The sequence below is a fragment of the Erpetoichthys calabaricus genome, chromosome 8 (genome assembly GCF_900747795.2).
Source record: "Erpetoichthys calabaricus chromosome 8, fErpCal1.3, whole genome shotgun sequence".
Lineage (NCBI taxonomy): Eukaryota > Metazoa > Chordata > Cladistia > Polypteriformes > Polypteridae > Erpetoichthys > Erpetoichthys calabaricus.
The window spans coordinates 37351938-37378901 of record NC_041401.2 but is presented as its reverse complement, the minus strand read 5'-3'; the positions used below and the strand labels follow the sequence as shown (position 1 = coordinate 37378901).

The 26964-nt window shown below is 38.7% G+C and overlaps 1 protein-coding gene across 1 annotated transcript; it reads right to left on the bottom strand.

The window, feature by feature from the left end:
* Positions 1–14806: 14806 nt before the first annotated feature.
* Positions 14807–16271, bottom strand: rprma (reprimo, TP53 dependent G2 arrest mediator candidate a). The gene has a single exon (XM_028808164.2). The coding sequence runs from the start codon at positions 15964–15966 to the stop codon at positions 15640–15642; it is 327 nt and encodes a 108-aa protein (XP_028663997.1). The 5' UTR covers positions 15967–16271; the 3' UTR covers positions 14807–15639.
* Positions 16272–26964: the final 10693 nt, after the last annotated feature.

The following is a 26964-nucleotide window of genomic DNA, read 5'->3' as shown; positions in this document are numbered from 1 at the left end:
ACTCAGTCGGTCAGAAGTATCACAGAGGAGGATTATTAAGAACCAAACACACAAAACCATGTTAACACCCTACTTAAAATTTCCTTTTTTCTCTAACATGAACTATGCTTGTTGGCCAAAAGATGATCAAGTAAAACCACTTGACGCCAGGGGGCTGCAAAATATGCTGTGTGCATACTGTGGAACTCAGAGGGCCTCTAGTTATAAAAATCCCATTTACAGTCACCTCCTCTATTAAATGAATGCCCAATATGTATGTTTCTTAAATATTCATTCCCAGTTTCAGTATTCTTCTTATATTCAGATCATTGTGTCTATTACAGTAAACCCCTTCCCAAACAGCTGGAACTATGGTCAAAAATCAAAATGTATTGATTTCCTTACAGTTAAAAACAAATGACTATGAATGTACAACTGCTGGATTTGTAAAAAATGTCCTTCTGCAAATGCATACATGTTTCACCAACTCCTTTCACTTACTTAATTTCCAAGGCTTATGCATATTTCATGGCAGATGATTAAAATTTAATAAGAGGCTTATTTAAAGTGAATTCTGACCGCTGTGTTTGCCGTAATTGGTTAGCAAGCATGTGTTCCTTTGGTAACGGTGGCCTTATTGATTGTGTTAGTCCTTGTTAATGACAATATAAATTCATTCAGATTTTCTCTCTCATGGCAGCTGGGGAGAAATCACCAATGAAGTCGAGACTGCTGGAAGATTGATGCACTGTTCTGTGGCTCCAAGACAGACAGTGCGTCTTTCATTCATCACAAAAAAATGAATTTATGTGACAAGCCTAAAAGATAAAAACAGACACAGTTGCGGGATTTAAAAACCACATCTGGAACTATAGAACCAATGAAAGCTATCCAGTAATGGATTGATGTGGGATAAAAACAAGAAAAACATCCCATGTTTATTGACTGGGACATACTGTGCAATTTTATTGATTAGTATGTTATATATCAATTCTGTCAGCATAAAGAATACATTTTAAAAATAGGAATTCACGTTGCTGTTTAACAGATGTGCCCAACCTTCATTTTAATTTCCACTATGCTGGTCTCTTGCCCTTAATTTGATCCATGGCAAAATAACATTCTCAAGCCCATTTAATCAATTTCAAGTTCATGGGCATCCAAAGCCTATTCTGGCAGGAACCAACCCAGGATAGAGTGTTCTTTGTGTAACATTACATTTCAATTGTTTCTGTTAATGTGATTATTCCAGTATAGGGCTGGAAGGAACTGGAGCCTATTGGAGCAATTAACTCTGAGGCAATGCCCAGAGCCGTCTTAACATATGGGCACAATGGGCACTGGCCATGGGCCACAGGAGCATAGGGGCCTACGATGTTTCTGATGCCTGTGTATGTTTCTGCTTTGCTTTTAAAATGGGGGCACCAGCACACTACTTTGCCCAGGGGCCTATGATGCAGTTAAGATGGCCCTGGCCAGTGCCAGTCCATTACAGGGAACTCTGACTCAAAACATCTCTATTTAGAGTTACAGTACCTGTCAGCTAGAAGATACATATATACAGGAATTAGCTAGATATTAAACTCTCTTGAGTAGATACTGAAGGCCATTGTGAAGAAAGAAATGATTGAAGCTACAACCACAAATCGATCTCATGACCACCATTATAATCTGCTGAACAGTGATACTTATCTCTAAAATCCAATCATCCATTTCTGTTAATTGTAAGTATAATTTTCTTGTCAGGAAGGAACAATAATCTAAATGATGCAAGGTCAAGTAAATAGAAAACATGAGCAGAAAATAGCCAGTAGTCATCCATCAACCTCTTCGCTGATTTTCTTAAATCACTATGCTTATTAGATGGTGGAAACAATATAATGTAGCAGTCCGCTCTAGACAGGATGTCAGCCCATCACAGGTCAATCTCAGACTCACAATCAAACTCATTCTTTATTTTTTCAAAGCATCATTTCCATTACAAAGTTGCAGGGTAGTGTTAGCCATTGTTAGCCATAACTACTGCAAGTCACACTCTCACACATCCACACTCCACACAGATTCACACTCGTTCACTTCTAAATGTTTACAGAGTCACAGGTAGATGGGAGCTAATATAATCCGGCAGCATCGTGTACACAGTAAGGAACACCATTTGTATTTGTAGGTCCACCTGTACTGAGAAGTGATGGGTGATTTGTGAGCAAGTCATTCTTTTTGAATGACTCTTTTCAGTGAAACATGGTATCAAATCGCGAGCATAAATTCAGTAGAGCTCAACAGCTTCTGCTACAGCACATGCATGGTGTTATTAGTATCTTTTGCTTAGATGTTTCCAGTACAATGCAAGTGCAGCCTGTATGATTCATGATTCTTGTACCCTTATTACTCTTTAGTAGGTAGAACTAAATCATTATCTGTGAACGAGAACTCTGTCCTTGATCTCTCTTTCATTATACAGTGACAACTGAAATGACCGGAATTGTATTAAACATATACAATATACAAACATAATACTAATAAATTAATAAATTTACATCACTTTGTACATTCAACAAATTAAGTTACACAAAAATGAACTTTATAAAAATATTATTCTAACAATTAATTACTTTCAACTTTACTTTAGTACAGCGTTTCTCAACCTTTACTATCTTGAGACCCATATTTAACTTTTTAAGTTTAATGATGACCCACAAGTACCTGTCTGCCTTTGTGAATTGAGTGGAAATCGATGGGTTTGTGTCGTTTGTGAAATGTCCACAGATACAAACATTGATAAATATCACACAAGGCTGTTGATCACTAAGACAACCCACCACAACCCACTCACGCACCTAAAAATGGCAACCCGTGACTCACCTGTGGTAGCCTGTGGCCCAAACTCATTGATTAAGACACACTGCTTTAGTTCACACTTTTTATGGATTATTGAATGCACCAAGCATTCATTAATTCTTTCGAGTTGAAACGGAATCATTACACAAGAACGAGTCACATGTTTCTCATTCATATATTTCTAGAATGGATCAAATGTTCCTTGTTCATCTGATTTGTGAATGAGTCAAACAATTTTCATATATTTGATTCTTGATCGAGTTTGATTGGAATCATTGAATCATTACACGATAATAAGTCATGCATTAGAACAATCTAGACGAGAACAGGTCATTCAGCCCAACAAGGCTTGCCAGTCCTATCCTCTTATTTCACTCTATTATAACAAAAAAAATTTGGGAAGAGAGATGAGCCATGATTTTCTCAGAGAGACACTTTCACATCCCGCGAGAGGAGATTTTATGCCAAGAGATTTAACCACTCCTGGGGCCGGAAATAAAAGACAAATAGTAGATGACAAAGTAGAATGTTGTAAAGAATTCAAAAATGTTGGCGCAATACACATGAAGAGCAGGTTAGAGATAATGGAAGTACAAAAATTCGAAAGTCTCAAATAAATGATAGTAAAGATCGCATTAGCGCAAACAAATGTAAATTATTACTCTGTGAAATAACGGAAAAGCGAAAAGAGATCGAATATATTATTCGGATTTAAACTTTAAGTCGGAGACTTGTAGATCATCTAATTAGGGTTGCCATCAGGGTAAAGTAATGTTTCTTCCCAATGAAGAGGCGTATCCATGAGAATTAAAAGATTTGCTGCTTGGTGAAAGTGAAATCCTGGTGAGAGAAAATTTCAAGCCCTGCGAGACAAGACTTTATGCAAAGAGATTTGGAAAAGTCCCGCCCACATCTAACACATTTACAACCATGCATATGGTTCAATCATTTCTCATTTGTGTTAATGCTATTGTCAGACACAGTTCGTGTAGAGAGAAAGAAACGATATTCACTCACGGGCAGTTATATGTTGCGTTGTCACGATGTAATTCCAAACACGGAATCAAAATTCAATGTGATATTGACAAAAAGGTAAAAACGAAAAGAAATCGAATATATGGACATTGGTGATATGACAGAAGTATGTAGATATTGTTTGGCTTTAAACTTTAAGTCGGAGACTTGTAGATAGTCTAATTCGTGTTGCCATCAGGGAAAAGTAGTGTTTCTTCCCAATGAAGAGGTGTATCCACGAGAATTAAAAATTTTGTTGTTTGGTGAAAGTGAAATCCACATACACGAGCAGCAGAGACGCGTAGTTCCTGGTGCATAGCGCAGGCCGGGTGGGGTTGGCAAGCGAAGCCAGCCGGGGCAAAGCCCCCTAGTCTTCCAAACAAACATCAAGTCGAGTTTTGAAAGTCCCTAAAGTCTTACTGTCTACCACACTACTTGGTACCTTATTCCAAGTGTCTATTGTTCTTTGTGTAAGAACATTGTGTCATAGAATGCTTGTTCAGTTATGATTCTCTACCTAACTGCACTTATATTAATTATGTCATGTCATTTTCTGACCCACTTAATCCAGACCAATGTCGTAGGGGATGCTGGAGTAAACCCCGGACAGGGCACTAGTCCATTTCAGGGTGAACAAACACATACACACACACACACACACACACGCACACATACATCAAACACACACTAGGGCCTATTTAGTGTTGCCAGTTCTCCTAACTGGCACATATTTTAACTGAGGGAGAACCCAGAAGAAACCCACACAGGCAAAGACGGGAAGAACATGCAAACTCTACACAGGGAAGATCCATGACACGAAACCCCATCTCCTTAGGCAGCAGTGCTACCACTGGGCCACCGTGCTGCCCATTTTAATTATGCATTTTCACCATATTGTAATACTTTTTTGCTTTAAAACATTTTAATATGATACAATGTGAATTGCCAACCTGTCTACTGTATAAGAAATACATAAACAAATAATTAAAAAAATTGGGATTCATTCAAAACCTGGAAAGGTTTTGTTTTTTATTATGGATGAATCAAACAAATTAAATTAATTACATGAATTGTAGTACCTAATTGGGTAATTTGAAAGAATCAAATCAGTAAAGTGAATTGAAATACCCATCACTCACACTGAGTCATCTATTCATTTTCCATTACAAATACACAGGGAGGCTAGGCCTAACCAGACAGGACCGGCGGACTGGGTACAAAGCCAGATTCTTGAACGGGATGTCAGTTCATCACATGGATCTCTCAAACACAGCCACATCACTATACTCATTCCTCAAACCTTCTTCTCCATAAAAAGATTTGAGTAGAGGTAAGGCATAACAAAGCAGCAATGGCTACAAGGCAGGAACCAACCATGGACAGAACACCAGTCCATCGCCGACCACACACACACACACACACACACACTCATTCACACTCTCACTTTTTCATTACAAGGTTGTGGGATAGGCAAAATCTAATTCAGAAGCACTGGGGTCCAAGCAGGGATAAACCTAGCAGTTCAATAAAGGCCACACTACCACCCAGGCCCAGTTTGGATTTGCTAATAAGTTTAACAGGCACAAGTTTAGGATGTGGAAGTAAAACTGAAATCACTGGGAAGAAAACATTCTCAGTGACATGGTGAGAACAGACTCCAAACAGATATGAAGCCCAAGCCCTGCAGCTGTGAAGGAGCAGTGCTAACCAGTATGTGGTACATTACAAAAACTATAAAAATCTTAAACAAATAATAATTTGCATTAATTTCACATCATAATTGCTGCTGCCATTTGTTCGGGTGAATGTTTTGAATGATCTGCTTATTTAAATGAGTCTATTCTTTGATTTTTTGCTCGTGTTAAATATCAGTAGGGAACCAGATTTTATTTCTATGACTCCTTTGAGGCTGTTTTATTGGTTTTCCCTGAGACTAATAGCAATAACGATAATCTGGAAGTCTACTCTAAGGTTAGGTTATAAACATGTTTTAAAAAATGATGAAGTATATTCTGTAAAACTAGAGGATTACAAGGTTCAGCCTGTCAATGTGTCATATGGATACAAAGGCAGTGTCATTTAAAGGCTAAGGCATGGCACCACAAATGCCAAGGTTGCCGGGTCAATTCTCAACTCTCAATCACTGCGTGACCCTGAACACGTTTCCTAATCCGCCTGTGTGCCAAAGCTTACAAAAATGTATAATAATTAATGACTCTCTGTACTTGTAAAGCTCTTAGGGATAAGAAAACAAGGCCGCAGAAGGCTTAGAAGAAGACATGGAAACTAGTGTGGCACTTAACATGTCACTTACCTTGCTCGTATAAAAAAATAAAAGGGAAAAACACAAATTATACTGTTTTCTGAAAGTGTGTCACTGTTAAAAGCTGCTTCGCTGACATATTTAATTGTTTTCTTTCCATTAAAATATTTTTGTGGTCAGCTGAATTTACTTTGCAGTAGAAATATAAATGAAAATGGGATTCTCTACTCTTTTTTTTGAGGTTCAATTTTTACATTATGACTTCAAAAATAAAATTAAAAATTTCTTTTAAGGACATGTGGTTTAGTTATTATCAGGAGAAAACTAAAAAAAATTAAATAAACTAATCAAGTCTGATTCCATGCCAAGGCTCGCAAGTAATGGTAACAGAATCACTGCAAGACCTGTGGCCATGGATTTTTATTTGAGTGAGCTTAATTTAGGTCATAGGAAGAGACTTTGATCAGAAGTGCCTTCATGATTGAACACGGCATCTACAATCAAACTTTCATCCATTCATAGAATAATTTTGCAACCTGTTAATCCTGTTTAAGGTTATAAACACCTGCCGCCTAGCCAGGCTGCACAGGGCATAAGATAAGAAGGAGGGCACAATCACACATATGGATTTCCTTGGGGTGCTCGGGTTTATTTATTGCATATTACACTGATGAATCGGCGACGGGGTCATGGTTTCCCAAGACTCATTGATGTGCATGGGGAGCAAAGGCTAGCCCGTCTCGTCCAGTTCCACAGAAGAGTTACTATAGCACAAGTTGCTGAAATACGTAATGCTGGCGATGAGAGAAAGGTGCCTGAGCACACAGTACAACACGGCTTGCTATGTATGGAACTGCATAGCCATAGACTGGCCAGAGTTCCCATGCTGACCACAGTCCACTGGCAAAAGTGCCTACAATGGGCATGTGAGCATCAGAGCTGGACCATCGAGCAATGGAAGAAGGTGGCCCAGTCTGATGAATCACATTATTTTTTTAAATATGTGGAAGGACAGGTGCATGTACATCATTTACCTGGGGATAAGAGGGCAGCAGCATGCACTACGGGAAGAAGGCTAGCCTGAGGAGGCAGTGTGATGCTCTGAACAAAGTTCTACTTAGAAACCTTGGTTCATGACATTCGTGGAGATATTACTTTGAGATATACGAGGGGGGACCCGAAAATAACCGGAATTTTGTTGTTGTTAGGTTGGTACTTGTAGTACGTGGTTGGGCCGCTAGGGCGATCTAGTTGCACTCCTCACAAGTCAGTCTGCCAAGTGCCATCAGTCTGGAAGGTTGTGCTTGTGTTCAGTGAATTTTTTTGTAAAAGTAGGTTGTGCAACATTGTGAGAAGGAAACGCCCTGATTTGTGGGAGTCGGGCGATTGGTTCTTTCATCATGACAACGCTCCATCTCACACTGCTCTCAGCATTCACCAATTTTTGGCAAGAAACGGTATGACAACCCTGAACCACCCACCCTACTCACCCTAGCTCCGTGTGATTTCTTTTTGTTTCAAAGACTTGAAAGGAAGACGTTTTGCTGACGTCGAAGAGGTAAAACAAGAAACAACCAGAGCATTAATGGGCATTACTTCAGACGAATTTAAAAAATGTTTCGAACAATGGAACAAATGGTTAGATAAGTGTATTTCCGCCAATGGAGAGTACTTTGAAGGAGACTAATTGTAGTTTGTACAGAAAATTAAACACGTTTTAAAAATATTTCCGGTTATTTTTGGGTCCCCCCTCGTATACTTAAATATTTTTTGCATACACCCCTGATATTAATGGCCTCTTTTAGCAGGGTAATGCCCCCTACCACACTGCAAACAATTTTCAGGAATGGTTTGAGGAGCATGTCAAAAACTCCAATGTGTTGACCAGGCCTTCATATTCCTCAGATCTCAACCCCATCAAGCAGCCATGGAATGTGCTGGAAAATCAAGTCTGATCCATGGAGACCCCACCTCATAACTTACAGGACTTAAAGGATCTGCTGCTACTGTATGGGTGTCAGAAATCATAAGACAACATCAGAGATCTTGTGGAGTCCATCCATCGATAAATCAGGGCTGTTTCGGTGGCATGACGAGGACCTACACAGTGTAGGCAGATGGTTTTAATGTTCTGGCTGATCAGTGCATACAATGTACATATATAATATATATTCTGCATAATGTTTAATTATAGTTATATATTATACAATGATTTGCAATTGCCTTTGTATTAAAATAAAACAAACATTATAGTTGCATTCGTGTACTGCTTTTAAAGCAGATACTAAACAGACCAAAATGGGCTTCATTATTTTCTAAGTGCAGCACCTGACTTTCCACATCTCAGTGCCTCAGAAAGCGTTAACATCAATAAACTGCGACGAATGAGCCGGGATTGCTTATTATGCACAGACAGGTAATTGCTAATGTTCTACTCAGAAAGCTATTTAATAAACTCTGACACGGCGGCTATTAAGGAGGCTCACTCTTCACCAGGTAAATGGAACTGGATAATCTGAGTTTGTTTTCAGCTGTCACAGATGGACTGCAAAAATTTCAAATAAAGCAGTAAAGTTGATTGAGTCTTGGGAAACTCTTGCTTCTACTTTTGACAGCCACGGATTAAAATTGCTCTGACATTTCTGCAACTTGATTTGTTCAGGCTGTACAAATAACATATTTTGGATAAAATATGAGTTTAATAATATTGACTTGCTAAATATAACCTTTTTATAAATTCTGCTCTAGGTTCATCATAAAAAATCATTCTCATTTATAAATGAGGAAAATGCAGTAGTGTGTGGCTTTAAAAATAAAATTTTCTGGCGGAATTGACAACGTTCTCCCACAACCCTCAAATAAATAATCAGGTTATCAGGATAGAAATGGCTCACAATATGGATGGATTTTTTTGTGAAATCAAGCTTAAACCTGAGATTATTTTGTTTGTTCTACTGAGGACAAGCACGAATAAGAAATCCAGTGTCTTCACGACAAAAAGCAATTAAAGCAGCTAAATAAGTAATCTTGAAATCTGTGACCGAATGTTATGAATTTCAGTCAAAGACTAATAATTGCTTATTAATTTTAAAACATTATCAAACCCACGTATTCCAATTCAGGGTACTAGGAAGATGACGGTACAACACAGGCAACAGCCCTGGACAGACCACCAGTATGTCACTGGACCCACTCACTCCCACACAGATTTGGATTCACCAGCTTGTCTTTGGGGATGTGGGTGGTAAACCAGGGTACCTGGAATCAAACTCACTGGGAGAGAAATGACAGGGGCATACAAAGACCACACAAACAATGACCGAGGGCAGACACTGGACCCATGAGCCGATTTGCTGACCAACCACAAGCGTTACCTGGTAGGTAACCACCCATACAATCAGATTGTGATTCAGACTACGAATGCCATGAATGTAATTACCCTGATCTACATGTTGTCAAATGAATGAACCACACGCCGCGCCTCTAGCGCTGACATCCGAGGTTTGATTCCCTGAGAGAGGGGTACAGTGAGTGTGTACGCCTAATGAGCACAGAATTAGGGCGAAACACATGTTGCGTACTCTTTGCATTATTTGACAGTAAACTATTTCAACCATATATGTATGTATGCAATATATTTTGTTACAGTACAGCTGGGGCTTCTACCTGGCTGGGACACCTTCATAAGCAAAGAACCAGGGGTTAGAACTTGCGCTAGACATTACCTCCACCTGGTACAGCAGGGAGGTACTCCTGGCTGAGGAGAGTGCCACAGGTTTGGAGCTTGGAAGCTTAGCCCTGTTAGAGCCCATGGTCACTGCCAGGGGATGCATGGAGAACAATGGAGCCCTTCATGGCAGGAGTACCACCACACCTGGAAGTGCTGCTGGAAGATCACAGGACACCTGGAGCACTTCTGGGGGCTCTATCAAAGGAGCTGCCTCACTCCATTCAGAGAGCCAGAGTCGGGAAGGAGAGGACGACGCTTGGCAGAGCAGGAGTGAAGAGAGAGAGAGAGAGAAGAGAAAGAAAGAAGCATGGCAAAAAAAGTGTTGTGTGCTGTACTTATTGTACTGTGCTGCTTGGGGGAATGGTTGAGAAAGCCGTGTGTTGTGCTGGAACCTGGTGTCTGTCTGTGTCGGGTTTGGCAAGCTGGTGTGCTCCCTGCAGGGCCACTATATATATATATATATATATATATATATATATATATATATACATATGCCGTGTCATTTCTAACCTACCTAAACCAGATCAGGGTTGCAGATGGTGCTTGAGCATATCCCAGCTAGCACAGGGCACAATGCAGGAACAAACTCTGAAGACACTAGGGCCAATTTAGTGTAATAAATTCACCCACCTTGCATGTATTTGGACAGTGGGAGGAAACCAGAGCACCCAGAGGAAACCCACACATTCATGGGGAGAACAGGCAAAGTTCAATGCAGGGAGGACACAGGATGTGATCCATAGTCTCCTCACTGTGAGACAGCAGCAGCACCACTGCACCACCCCACAGTATATATATATATATATATATATATATATATATATATATATATATATATATATATATATATATACACACACATATATATGTGTGTGTATGTGTGTGTGTATACAGTTCTATGTTTTTTTATTTCATTTATTAAATCCATAACTGATGCCATATATAAGTAACCATGAATAGATGCTAACAGATCTATAAAATACCAGTGGCTCAGGATTTTAAAACCAGCTTTTCTTAATCTGTTAGTGTCCTGCTGGGTAAGCTACCATATATTAAAGAACTAGCATTTTTAAGATTGTACTTGGCCTTCAAGTTTTATTTCTGGTTCATTACTTATTTTCCCAAAGAAAGAAAGAAAGATTAAATCAAATGCTTGATTCCACACAAACATTTATCTCTTGCTATGAATGTCTAGAGTTGTGGTCTTAATGCAGAAAAGCCCCTCATGCTGACCGGCTCCCTTTGTGGCGACTCTGTATTGCACTGAGTGACTCTGAAATATCAATGGCTGGGTGGAGGGATGTCTTCAAGTCATGAAACTCATGAAGAGGGGAACTGTAGAAAGGATATTTTTTTTGCAAATACAATTTAACTCAATAGATTTCTAGTTGGGTAAGATGATTTTTAAGCATTGTATAATTTAACAGTGTAGTCATGGTATACATCTATCCACTCATTTTCAATTTATATTTATTTTTATGATTTTATAGCTGCATTAACACCCGAATTCCATAGAACAGACCATCATCAAGCCACATTATATTTAAGAAGATTTGAGGTTGTAACATTTTATTATTAAGAATATCAATATTAACTTGACATATTACGTATCTCCCCCTATTTCATACTGTTACCGCCTTTATTTGTTTATTATTTATTTGCGCAAATCTTAATATGAAGTTAAGCGCTTCAGTAGAAAAGGTAATCATATCACAGATATATTTTGGTTAAAATGACATGAGATGGCATGAATGTTTCAAAGCTTCTTAATTGGATTCAGGGCCACAGGGTACTAAAGGCTACACTGGCAGAATTGGGTACAAGATGGGAGCAGATGGGGCACAAGACTACTGCACTTCTCTTGAAGTACAATTCATAATGCAAGCTAGCAATTCTGTGTTTGTACAGCTCAACTCTAATAGTTTTAAACTGTCACTTAGTGTGACATAATTTTAATGATGTTTGATTATTATTTTAAAATCAAATTAATATTACTGATTTACATAACACCAAATCAACTTTCACAGATTTGAATACGGACCATGAAGCAAAACCTAATTTTTCAGTTATTAAACAAATTTAAAGAGCAACAGGCAAGAAATACAGCAATTCAGAGTTTGTTTTCAAAACATTTCCCTTTGATATGCACCTTCTCTTAAATTCACCACAATACAATTTATTTCTTGTATAGCCCAAAACTCAAGGAGTTCTGCAATAGACTTTAACAGGCCCCGATTTTTGACAGCACCCCCCCCCCCCCTTCCCCCCTGCCTTGACAAGAAAAAAATTTCCAAAAAAACAAACCTTTGCAAGGACAAAAATGAAAAAATCTTGGGAAAGGCAATTCAGAGAGAGACCCCTTTCCAGGTAGGTTGGGCATGCAGTGGGTGTCAAAATCAAACCCACTCTTAAATCAAACCCAAAACTAAAGCAGGGATTTCTTTCAGTGTGTGTGTCCATATTCTTGCAGTTGAAGCACAATAACAATATGAATAAACCACATGATTCCATCTCATGAAAGTTTTAAATCTGTGGAAGGCTAAGGCAACATGCAGTAACACCTGGAGGCAGGCAGGGACGAGCTGTGGATGGGATGACAATCCATCAAGGCGCACATTCACGCACACATCCACCCTCAATCAATATGTCGTATTTGTACTGTGCCAGAGACTAAATACATAAAAACAGATTATTGTGTGCATCACAGGATCAAACAATAATATCTTTCAAAGATAAATGGAAGTATTAGCTACAATTTGGCTCTTCACATTAATGCTTTGCTATACACCACAAACTATAACGAGGACTACATTGAAAACTGAATAAACACCTAATAAAAACGAAATTTATTAAATTGTTTTGGTGCAAATAGTTTATCAATTTATTCTTGCAAAATGCACTTTCAGTTAGATGGGCTCAGACCACTGCAGATATTTGTAAATAATGTACAGTTAAAATGGTACTAGTGAGGGCCTGCATCAGCATGCATCTGAAAAGAAAGAGAAAAAAAAAAACGTAGATGTAATTTGTATGAAAATAAAAAAATTGAAAAAAGGCTACTGACACACTGTTTTGGCTGTATAGAGTGCAATGAAAAGGCTGAAATATTGACTTTCTAACTTTACTTTCTAATTCTTTCAACATGGGAATAACACACACAGAGTGACATATATACGTGTATATAAATATAATATATATATATACACACATATACATATATATATATATACAGAAATACACACATACTGGGAAAGGCTCTGCCCTTTGACCCTAAAATAAATTAAGCAGATTTCAGAAAGTGAGTGATTTTGATAATGTAGAAATGTGTATATTGTATATGTCTTTCCCTTAGGGATTAACAATGTGAATGAAAATCAAATGAAATCCACAGTATATATAATAAAAATACAGTATCAACCTGGCTATATGTATATAAAATATCACACTGTCTGTCCTTGGCTCACTGGCCGCTGGTTTCCTCCTTTGGCATTTGTGCTCCATTTCCTTGTTTAGTATGTTGTACAATATATTTGCTCAGTTTTACTTGGGTACAATTGTATCATTTTTTTTCTCTTTTACTGCAATTTAAAAGAAGTCGATGCTCGTGTCTCCATTGAGATTTCATGGACGGACTGACCCGGCATCTTACTGTGCAGAGAACGTTGTTAGCCTGGAATTGCATGCGGTGTTCAAGTCAGGAGTGTCACTCATTAAAGTCTTTAAACTCTGTGTGGATTAAGAACAGCACATTTTATAATCGAATACAGCAGAACATGAAAACTAATCAAATGTTTTGGTGATCATAAAGAAATATGTTAAGATCTGAAAAGCGCCTGTAAAGACTAATTGCATTGTTTTAAACACAAAGAATTTGAATTACAATGATAAAAAGCAGCGGTGGAGACCAAACTAAGTATTCTCTGTCCTTGTCTGATGCCTTGTCTTTTTTCTCAACATGTTATTATTTTTATTATTATTTTAATAATTCTTTAAGCTGTTAATTGATATTTTAAAGCATAATGCTGCTTAAAGAAAACGGGGTTTCTGTAACTGGGACGTCCTTTATTTCACTAGATAAATACTTAGATCGGCCATAATCAGACGCTGCTAATTACGAGGGTGTTAATATTTGTTACTAAAGAATTGTTTTAAAAACGCGTTTCTTGATCACTGTGCAGAAAAATCTTTACCATATTGCAATACTGTTTCAAGTTGTACGCATGTTGCCTCAAAGCCTTTGAACATAACTTTAAAGACAGCGGGAGGACGTCTTCGGGTCTCTGCGACCCTGACCTGCATCAAGCGGGGTCAGAGAATGCATGGATGGAGCCATCTAAAAGGAACCTTGAGCAGTTTGTGTCTCGTTTCTTATATCCGTCACCGTGTATTGAACAGTTTGGTGTTTTTCGCATGGCGTTTAACTATTCGTGTCCAGACGCACACAAACAATAACGTATTTTATTTCTTATGATCGTTTAAAACATCTGTGTTTTTATCCACTCGTTTTTTAATAATCAGTTCATTATATTATTATTTAAAGTAATTTCGTTGTGTTACACAATGACAATAAAGTGCTTGAACTATTAGCAATAGTAATGTTGGTTTGACAGTCATTTTACCCAAAGCAAACTGTCCACGCTCTCGTCCTCCCTCCCTCCATCCATCCATCTCTTCTATACCGTGAGCTGGAATTACTGTAAATAATAATTATTTCAACCGTCAATCTTTAACAGTCGGAGTCTAGTCAAATTAAGTGACTTGTAATGAATCGGTGATGAAGACCCCCAACACTCTCAAACACCCCGTCTATATTTTTTTTATCCTAAAATACTTGATCGAGTGGAAATGGGCTAACCATTACAACATCACGCTAAATCGCTGTTCTAATTCAGTTAGCCCAGACGCACCTCGAATCGCTTTTGAGAATGTTATGCTACAGTATATTTACACCCCCGTATGCAAAATTAGAGCAACATGAATGGTAGAATTCCAGGATGCGTTTATTAAAATAGACTAATAACATGACTGAATCCATTTAAAAATCCGTGCAAAAACAAGCAAGCAAACAAAACAAAACGAAAAAAAATGCAATAGAGAAATCTGTCACCAATAAATAGGCAATGTGAAATATTAAATCTGAACATATACAAATATCAACAATAAAAAATACACTTAAATCTTCTTTCATTAAAAAGGTAAACTTTAACGCAAGGAATCTTTAGTCTCTCAAATGTCTCAATTACAATAATAAATACTTTCTTTAACTTATTATAGAAAAAAGTCATACAAAGGGTTGCAATGTGTTGCTGTCGGAACGTGTCGTTAACACGTCCCAATTGTTGCATTTTTCTCCTCAATAGTTTAAGCACATTCTTCAGCAGCTGCTTTTTGGCGAAAGAGACAGAACAACTGGTAATCGAGCTCATTTGAAGGAAACCCTTGGGAGGTTTGTGAGAATTAAGGGACTTTGAGAACAAGTATGCCCCCTCAGAAATACTGACCTGAGGCACTACAGCAAGAGCCATTCATACCCAAGAGTGCAACAAGGAAAATCCTTCCGTTCTAGTTCTCAATCCACTTTTTCCAGCACATTCGTGGGGATCCGAAGCCGATCTCGGCAGTAAACCATAGCTGGAATGGACGGCAGTACAGCTTTAACAGAGGTCTGCATTTTATTCTCTTCTCTGGATAGGAGTGTCGAAAGCGTGAGCTCATTTCTGCAGTCTGCCCTCCTTGTACATTCATCGAGTCTCACCCGCAAGCAGGAGACGAAAAAGTGCGCTTACAAGTTGGCATGGCTCCGCTCCTCGTTTCGCTAATACGGCCCCACGATGACGGCTTCCACTTCTTTGGAAGGTCTTCTGTCTTTGACTAGAAAGTTTATCATGCCTTCCGACTTTATGAGCAAATTGCAGCCCAAAAAGAAGATGCCGAAAACTACCGTCAGCGAAAGAACACACATCACTGCAATCTGGACCACCCTCATAATGTAGATGCTTCTTTCATCCGGAGCTGCGGTCGTAAAGCCATTGTCGGACACCACTGAGGTATAATTACAGCAGCGCAGAATGCCCTGCAAGGGGTCACTTTTGTTGGTAAAATAAAGTCCCGATTCGCTTTGGTTCACGGCGGTATAATTCATTGCTGCGTGCTGGCGGAGAGCGACTGCTGAAGAACAGGTGGTGCTCGCTGTCTCGTTGAAACTGAAAAGTTTTTAGAAATCCACATGCAGACATCAATAGAGGAACCCGGAGGAAAAACGCGTCTGGTTTCTCCCGCTATCAGCACCCTTTACTCCCTCGATATAAACGCATTGCTAGCTGTGTGTCCGCAGGGCTAGTTATACCTGGTTGGGTGAAACCATTTTCAGAAAGAGGAGACTCGCGAGCTGAGATAACAAAAATTGCGCCTCCGCTCGGCCGCCGTGTACTTTGCGAGTTACAGCGCACAAGGACGCGCCTATTACTCGGGGCGTTAGCGGTCCGCAGGACAGCCGGGCTGCTGTTTGTACACACCTGTTACACACGGTCGTCCGCACGCATTCACTTTCTGCATCTTTACATTCTCGGACATTCCGTTAGAATACAATACTTACAGCAGGGAAAATAAGCATTAAACGTGTTAACTTTAAGCATTAAACGTGTCAACTTTTTTCTCAGTAAATTAAATTTCTAATGGGGCTATTGACATGAAATGCTCACCAGATGTCGGCAACAACCCACGTGATCAACGCATATAAAAAAATCAAAACAAATAAGTCCATAAATTAAGTTATGTGTAATAAAGTGGAATAACACAGGGAAAAAGTATTGAACATATGAAGAAAAGGAGGTGCAAAAAGACATAGAAAGCCAAGAAAGCAGTTGAAATCTGTCAGCATTTAGAAAGCAATCCTGCCCCCTATCAGTGCAAATTAATATCAGCTGGTTTAGTCCTAATTGATGTCCTATAAAAAGGTTTCTCGGTACCAAGGTGTCACACAAGAAGCATCTCATGATGGGTAAAAGCAGAGCGCTTTCTTAAGACCTTCTCAGCGTTATTGTTGCAAAACATACTGATGGCATTGGTTACAGGCGTATTTCTAAACTTCTGAATGTTCCAGTGAGCACCGTTGGGGCCATAATCCGGAATTCACCGTAAACAGGCAACGACCAGGTGCTCATCGTAAGATTTCTGACAGAGGAGTCAAAAGAATAATCAAAAGAGTTGTCCAAGAGCCAAGGACCACTCGCGGAGAGCTTCAGAAAGACCTGGAATTAGCAGGTACAGCTGTTTCAATGAAAATAATGCAGTAAGTAATGTACTTAACCGCCATGGCCTCTATATGCACGCTCACTACTGAAGAAAAAGCATCTTGAAGCTCATTTAAAGTCTGCTGCACAACATTATATTCTCCCAGTATTTGGCTTGTCCTAGTCTGGTCAGATGAGACCAAAATCGAACTCTTTGGATGTCATTGTACATACCATGTTTGGAGGAGAAATGGCACTGCACATCACCCCAAAAACACCATACCAAGAGTGAATTTTGGAGGTGGGAACATCATGGTGTGGGGCCCAGTTAATCACCAGGAATTAATCCAATTGAAAATCTATGGAAATAACTGAAGATCAGATTTCATAACACTGACCCCCGGAACCTTCAAGATTTGTAGACAGTTTGTGTGGAAGAATGGGCCAAAATCACACCTGAGCAATGCATGCGACTAGTTTCTCCATACAGGAGGCTGTCATTAGTATTTAATTCCAGTAAGCGTATTCAATACTTTTTCCCTGTGTCATTCCACTTTATTACACAATTTATGGATTTATTTGTTTCGATTTCTTTGTATGTGTGGATTATTTGGGTTGTTACCGACATCATGTCAACAGCCCCATTTATTTTTACTGAGAAAAACATTGACGCGTTCAATACTTATTTTCACAGCCGCCTCTTTCTGGTCCGTCTCACTTAAAGTCGGATGTGCTCGAGTGGATGTACAGATAATGGCTTATTCCAGTGCTTACTGAAGACTTGCATAACTGCATATTCTGTGACGCAGTGTTCACTCACGCACTGCCAGGTGCACAAGAAGCGTACCTACCAAGGCAAATAACCCGCACACGCAAATATACTAAAGTTATCTCAAGCTTTACACGCCCCTACACACACAACGGAATTTTCAAGTTGTTTTGCGGAGGTCCTGTTTATATAAATTGATATACAAGAATAAATCCTCCACTCCGCCCTGAAACAACCCAGGTCATCGTGGGGTAGGATTGCACTTTGGTGCATTTTAATACATTGATTTACCCATCCATTTTCAAACCGTTCTGGGTTTCGAGAACAAACTAAAAAGAATCCAAATCTGGACTGAGCGCCGGTGCACAATGTTTATGTTTTTATGTACCTTGTGTTTGTGTTAGCCTGCTCAGCAAGGGTGACTGTCATCTTCAAAGCCCCTGTCAGCGATTCGGTCGTGCGCACCAATCTTCCAACACGTACAGATGCCTCCAGGTGACCTCCATAACGCCCGCATCCTCCTTTGATTTCAATTCAAGAACCTGGCAAGAGTATGGTGAAGGCTCAGCCCCAAACTCCATGACCCGCTATTTTCTCCTACCCTTCTAAGAAAAGTTCAAGACAAACGAGACACCGACTGGAGGAAGTAAAACAGAAAATGTGGAAACCAAGGACCTTGACAAATCTCATCCGAGCTAAACACCCTTTGGAACACGCTTGGACGTTCCTAACAGCACAAGGCTAACAGGCATTCTGAAGGGTTAAATTACGGGGAGTCCGTTTTATTGTCACTGCTTTAGGACAAGAAGGAGTTATGCGGTAAATCGTATGTGCATGTAGTCTAGCCTAACGTGGATACCCAGGTCAAATCTCGTGGCAAACTTGGTTTACGCACACATTGTCACTGATTCGAAAGAACAGGACCCCCTCTTTCAGTTTTGGTTTTACATACCCGAGCTAAGGACCGTTAATAATTCAATTGGCAAACAAAACATAACGCATTTTTTACTTTATCATTATGTGTTCCCTTTAAGTATTTAACCCTTTAGAGTGTCCGAGTGACACTTAGCCCTTTTCCGTACATATAAGAGTGTACCAAGTTCTACAGTGAAATTTACTGCTGCACCGCGTTGGACCGAGTCAGGCTTAACTACACACCGGAGGTCGTCTGGTAGAAAAAATGCAAAAATAAACCTGGCGATTTTACCCTTTAAGTTTACCCGTTAGATACTAACGTAGAGCGCTAAAAATGGGGACAGTGTGCCAAACGGCAGCACTAACACGGGAGTCCCAGGTGTGAAAATACAAGTGGGCAACTCGATTGAACCCCATAGAATGTGCGGCTGAGGAGCATTTTCGAATGAGTAACGCAAAGGTTCAACTGCAGAATTTTTAGAATAATTTGTGTCAGTCCGTGTTTATATAAATTGCATCAATTTTATGTTGGCTTTCATCTATCTATCTATCTATCTATCTATCTATCTATCTATCTATCTATCTATCTATCTATCTATCTAGTATATAGTGCCTTTCAGGTTGCAGGTTCGAGTCTCGTAAATGCTCCACTCCTTTTAACCCGCAATTGCTCCTCCTCGGTAAGACGGTAACCAGCATCCAGGTCTTCCAACTTACAGGGAAAATTCGGGGGTTGGTGTCAGGATTGTCACTCCAGCCATTGTAAAAAAAATCCCACTGTTCCATTCCGTTCGAACTATTGTGGTGCTGAGGTGTCACCCACTGCACGGCTGCGCTCGGGTCCTGATTTGAGATCCGTGGTGGTTCACCTTGCGGCAACGTGCTGTGTCAGTGCATTTTATCTATCTATCTATCTATCTATCTATCTATCTATCTATCTATCTATCTATCTATCTATCTATCTATCTATCTATCTATCTATCTATCTATCTCGTGAGATCTTAGCACACTGGTGATCTTGGTGCAATGTGCTGTTTCGTTGTTTTATTGTATTTCTTGTTTATCAAGACACCAGATAGTGACCATGTTTGCATGTTGGTCAGACATGCCAGTAAGAATTTCGCTGACAGTATACATGGTTTTATTTTTAAAAAGATGAGGAGAATCAATGAATGTCTGAAATTAAAATTAAAAAAGCAAGGATTTCACTACTCTGTACACGTAACGATAGCACTTCTACTTCTGCTACCTTATCCGCACTCTTAAAAATAAATAAGGCAAAGTGATTTGCAGAGCGATGACATATTTTTGGTTCCCCAAAGAACTATCCAGGAAGAGCCTTATATTTAATTCTGTTACAGGCTTCATAACTATCCATGAATAGATGATAACCGATTCATAAAATTCCCTCATGATTTTTAAAGGACCCTTTCTGCATACAGTGCAATAACAGAAGCGAAGTTCAGTTTTTCTCTAGTATTCTGCTAGCTAGCCTACTATACGTTCAAGATTTCTGCTATGTTCACATATTAAGAACCATTTCAAAGACTAAAGTACCAATTTCATATGCATATAACTCTTCCCAGAATGCAATGGAACTTTGTCAAACAAAGGTTCTAAGTGGAACCACTAAACCCAGTAAAGTGCCGTTAAAGAACTGCTATTTTTAAAAATGCAGTGTGGATGCGAACGTGTGGCAGATTTATCGGTTAGTTTGCCCGTTGGGCAGCATTCATCATCGATTTAAAACGTATGGTTTTTGTCGCAAATCTGAAAAAAATGAAAGTGGACCAGGGTTACTTAGCTTTCTGCAATCACTTTTAAAGGTAGTTCGTTGCGTGCTATGGTGCAGATGTGAGAAGGTACCATGTTAGCCAGTGAATTTTACTAACAGCCACGTTCAGCGGACAAATCCGGTCGGCAATCGAAATGGCATCGGGAGTCATTCGGTGTTGTGCTCCAGAGGTGAGAGTGATTAGTCAGGTTCGCAGGTGAAATGTGATTAGATAGATAGAAAGATAGATACTTTATTAATCCCAAGGGGAAATTCAATGCACCTGCATTAGATAGGGCAAAATTCATAATCAATTAAAATATGGAAAATTTATTTTTGAAGTATTGATATTTAATTGTATAGATTAATGTATCTTCTTAACACAGGGAAAAACAATGAAAAGAAGATTAATGATACATTCACCTGATTAGTACTACAGCCTTTTTTATTTTTAAGCGTGCGGTTGGCCTTTAACTTTTCCCTTTACAGACGCTCGCTGGCACTGCCCTTTGCCAACACGATTTTATATTTCGTTAAACACGGAGCTGTGAGAGTAAGGAAAGCTTATTGTTTTAACAATGAGCAATACGAATACGTCTACAGAGAAAGCTATGAGGACTATTTGGAGGATTTTGATCCTTTACCATGTTTTGCAGCGGGTTTTCCCACATTACATTATTTGTTAAAAGCAACCAGTTGGCTACCATTTGCTCTTGTCTATGTACGGACCGTACATTCTTATTTAGAAACAGGTGATCTAACACTCCCATACTTCTAGAAAAAGTGTGTACGTCAAGTATCATAATATGTATATATAAATAGAATTTTGTTTTGATGATTACAGAAAAGGTGTGATTTAATGCTGTGATGACTCTCTTTAAAGTATTAATTTTACAGCTAGAACAGAGGTCTCCTTTACGCTGTGATCAATATGCATTATAAACGCGTCGTCTCATGCTGAATAATTTACGAAAACAGCAGCCTTCTGCCACCGACTACGTTTAGATATTGGCGTCCAATAGTGACATCAAGTGGTCAAATCGGAATTTACATTCTTTTTCGATTTTAACCTACAATAGAGTGAAAAGTCAAGCAAAATGACACCTTTTATTGGCTAACTAAAAAGATTACAATATGCAAGCTTTCGAGGCAACTCGGACCCCTTCTTCAGTCTTGCCTCATTTCAAGTGTTAATACAGCTACAACAGAAAAAAATTGGAATTGAAAATAGAATCATTCTGGTACAGGTTGTTGCGAAGAAGGACAGGGCAGCTGCTGTCCCTGTGTTGCTGACCAGTATTTCCAATTGTCAATAATTTAGAGGTACCTGCATTGTCATGAGTTTATTCCCCAACCAGAAATCTGTATGTTGTTAAAAGCGAGAAAGAAGCAAAAGAACATAATCGTGACCAGAATGCCAGGTCTCTCCTAGTGGGAGTAGTCTCTGAGGACCATGTAAATCAAAATGTTATTTTGTAGGCAGACACACTATTTTCCCCTGCTCGCTTCACTCGACCAACCCCCCCCCGCGCATGTGCAACATTCACATTTTGAAGAGGGGGACTGAATACACCCCGAGGAGACGCAATCACTGTTCCGTCACCCCCCCCCCCCCTTAAACAGTGATACAATGGGAAACACAGATTTTTTTTTTTTACCTTCTCTTTGCTTGATCAGCTGCTGCCTTCCTTCTGCTGCCATGCCGTGTGATCTACACTTTGCACAGCACACTTCTGTCATTTAACCTACAGTATGTCCATATATTCAATGTCTTTTCATTTTTAAATTTCCATCAATATCGCATTGAATTTTGATTCGGTGTTTGGAATTACATCGTGACGACACAACGTATTGTGAGTGAATATCGTTTCTTTTTTTTCCCCCCAAGAAATGTGTCTGACATAACCACGCAGGACTTTTCCAAATCTCTTTGCATAAGCTCTTGTCTCATGGGGCATCTAGCCCTGGGTGTGGTTACATCGCTTGGCACGAAGACTTGTCTCGCGGGACGTGAAAGTGTCTCTGAGACAATCATGTCTCGTCTCCTTCCAAGATTTTTTTAATAATAGTTCATGATTCCTAAATCTCTCCATCTTTTAATCCATTAATAAGTCCACTTAACCCAGTTCAATGTCATGGAGTGTGAAGCTCATCCCTGCAGCTTCAGGCACAATGTAGAAATCAGTCCTGGATGGTGCAGCAGGCCACTGTAGGAATATATACTGCACCCAGGTGTTTTGTCATGGGAAAGTGTTCATGAAAGGTTGTTTAAACTATAATGTTCCTTTTACATTGGTAGACAAGTTAATACTGGGAATGCCTAAATTATTAGCCTTGGTTTACATGCACAACTTACATATGTGACATTCACTCATCACTCAACCTCATCATAGATATTAAGGGTCAAGGCAGGCTACCTCAGCATCAATACCTTAGCAAGGGCCAGAAGTCACTCTGCTCACAAGCTACAACTAAGGTCGGGGAGCCAAATCGCTATCCTTGATAGGACTACATTTTCAAATTACCTTAGCAAAGGCCAAAAGCCACTCCAAGAGCTAGTTGCCCTCTGGTCAGAATTCATGGATGTGACGCTTCATTTACAGCTCATAACCTTTGAAAGGGTCACACAAATCTAGCAGAGTGAGCACAGCTCCCACCTGAACAAACATGTAACACACTCCAACAAGATTAGGAAGTAGTCCAGCTTCAGGTTACCTATACCATTCAGTTACCTGGATCACCATCTTTGAAAGAGCTGAACAAACAACAAATCACATCACTCAGGGCAGATGATATCTATAAACAAGGCACAATTCATATTCAAATTTTAACTTAATCATTACTTAAGTTTATTTGCAGAGAAATCAGGCATTAAATAATAAAAGTCCAAAGCAGAATAAAGTATACCATCTGAATGATTCAAATAAATTTTCATAACAGCAAGCTTTGCTTCGGTATAACCAGGAGAGAGATGTCCATGTAATTTAAAAAGTGCTTTCTTATTGATCTAACCAAGGTGTTCTTTAAAAGTATGCACCATCATGGCACAGCCTTTAGCTGCTTCTTTGTTGGGGCACGTTTAAGGTGGCGCCGCACTTTCGTCCTCAGACAGCATGATGGTTCGAAGCGGCCTCAGAACTGCCTACCCTCTCTCTCTGTCATACCAAAGCTGCATTTATCATGTTAAAAGCTGTGTATCATGCCTTCATTTCTTCTGCCTCTTTCAATAGCTGCATAGCACTAGTATTGTGGCAACAGAAGTGCTTTTATACCTTGGCTTGATGGCTGTTTTTAGTAAAAAATATCAGTTAAAAATGGCAACTGAGAATTTACCTTTGGTCTTGCTGTTCTGTCAATCTGAAGTTATTTCAAACTAATTATGAGATATGAGTTAAACAACAAAGTTCCCAAATGTCACTATTTCACATCTTCTTACAAAAAAATGCATACTGGTTAGTCCACTTGAGCTTAAACAGAAACATTCTAATAGAAAATAACACAACCTCCTAATATTTGATGTACATCTGCATATCCTTATCATAATTTTCATCTCACGTGCGTCCCAGGAGTAAACACTCTAGATGATGGCTCAAAAACAAGAACATACTGTATCTAGAACACCTTCTCTAAAGTGGTCTCAGGCTTGGCCAACAATGTCTTCTAAAACATTCTTGCTAGCTCTTCAAATACTTTTCTTAATTCACAGTTTAACCTCTTCATCTGCACCCCTATGTCACTGTCTGTTATTGCCAGGATGACATCTTTGAGCTTGTCAAGAATTCATGGCCTGTGCCTGTATTTTGCTTCTGTCGACTTCCAGCTAAATTCCTGTTTAAATACACACACACATAAAAGTAATGCTAGTTTTCTCTTATGAGCTCTTTACTACAGTTATAGTCTTGTTCACACAGTTTATTTGTTTAAAAACTACATCTTAATAATCCTAAAATTCAACATACACATTACATATTACAAATTTTATTTAATAAACTGAAAAGACTTAGATTTCATACTAATTACACACCACACTTTTTATTACAAAATACATAGTTCATGTCTTCAGTTGTTTACTTACTGACTGCTATCGACTTTATTTTACGCCATTGGTAAAAACACAGCAGCTGTATTCCTTCAAATATTTCAGAAGTTTAATTATGTTTTCCTATAAGAATGGCTTGGCCAGAGATAGGGTCCTCATAAAAGTAACCATGCTCACGTCTCCAAATTCACATACAGTATACAAAGTCACTCCTTTGGTTTGTAGTATTAAGCCATGGTTTGTGCTAATCTGTCATCACTGTTCAATCAAAAGTAGGCAGTATCTGTGCTGAACAGTAGGTGTCAGTCCTCCATTCACTAGATCGCATAGGAAAGTTTTATTGCTTAAAGGTCGATCATTGATGGCTCATGAAACTTCACAGATATCCTCATTTATGTTTTTTTTAAAAATCCACTCTGTCATTCGTTTCTCATAGAATTCCTTAGGAGAAATGGTTGTAGACAAAAAGGAGACACGAGATACAACCGAGGTAAAAGGAGTCAAAACTAAGAATTTGGTTTGAAAAATCATGGAATATTTTGTGAAATCTCTTTCTAGTCTTACTTTAATCTGATTTCAAGACTTCCTATTTATTATTGAACTGATACCTTTATCCATGGTGTCTTACAACATTTGAGATACGTTTGATTACATCTCTGGCAAATGAAGTGACTTGCTTATGGTCATATAGTGGTGTCAGTAGTGGGATTTGAATTCAAAGTCTTAACCACAAGGCCACACTGCCTGCCTTTATATCCTGAATAGGTATGACATAATTAGTGAACAACAATATTAATTGAAGCAACTGATAGTACTGTATTATTCAGAAGCAAGGACTACAGCTTTATAATCATAGTAAAGAGTTTTATTACTACTGTTCATACACTACTTGGAAAATTTGAGCCCATTTTGTGATTTTACTGAGATCTCCACTGAAACTCAAGATGAGACACTTGTCAGGATATAGGGATAAAGTATTCAGGAGAAAAATCTGAGAAGCAGGACACAAAAGAAAATGTCTCCATTTTACTGATTTCTGATCTCATGGTTGTCTAGAAGAAACTAAAAATATATTAAGGAGTTCTGTTTTTTGATTTTCATTCCTATGGGATGCCATCATTACTGTCATTAATGCAAAACCCTGACACACTGTTGGAATGAATTTGAACTGCAAAGACTGTACCCAAGTTTTCTTATTAAAAGCTTTTTAATAATAATACTAATAATAATAATAATTCATTACATTTATATAGTGCTTTTCTCAGTACTCAAAGCGCTATCCACACAGGGAGGAACCGGGAAGCGAACCCACAATCTTCCACAGTCTCCTTACTACAAAGCAGCAGCAGCACTACCACTTGGTTTGCATCTGGGACTTCCAATTCACAACTACAGACTCTTAGTACTACTACTTACTATTTTGGCACCAAAAAACAATATTATGTATACTGTTAGTATGAAATATACTCCTCTCTAAACCAATGGAGTTAGTAACTTTGCCTGCATTAAAGCTTGCTTTCTTATCAAAATTCATCTTATTTATACCATTTTTGTTTTTTCAGAAGTCAAATTAATAAAACAATGAAAAAAGAAAAGAACATGCCCATTTTAAACACTGCTTCATTTTACATTTATTGCTTTTCATATTTACATGCACTATTACAGGCAGTGTAGATTCTTTCTGATCTATGTAATTTGGTCAGGTGAAAGCATTAGGGGAGGTAAGGATTACACTCAAATGAAAAATTTGAGTTAAAAAGAAATTCAAAAAGTCTACATTAGCATAAGCCACACTAACTCAGAGTGTTCATAAGGAGTCTATTGATTACTTCTTGAGGTAAAAGTATTTAATAAACAGGAAAAGTTGTGCTAATTACTTGAAGTATTAAAACGTGTGCTTCAATTTAAATGTTTAAAGACTTAATATTTTTTACTGTAATAGAAATGTGTCAGTTTCCACCCTCTGACAGAAGGCAACAGAGGGCTATATACCTAGTAATGAATCAAACAATCAAAAATAACATCATATTTGTAATCCCTAACCTTGGAATAGCATAAAATATCATTCCACAATCTTATATTACCAATCCACATTTTTTTGAAGTTTTGTGAAAAGGAGTAATTTTCTCCCCTTGTATCCCATTAGGGTGTGAACCCCTGGGTCCAGTTGTTGTCACATCACAACTTCAAGGCCTTTGGATAATTTTTGAATGAAGCAACCTATCGGTTTACTCTTTGTAATTTCCTGCAAAAAAGTTGGTCCAAAATGGCTTAAAATTAGGGCCTTTCGGTTCTAGAGGACCAAAAATATGGGGGAAACCCAAAAAGCCTGATGTATTACATAACTACACATCAAGATGAGTTAAACGGTATATCATATGTGGAGGTTTTCTTGTACTGGTGAATCAGGA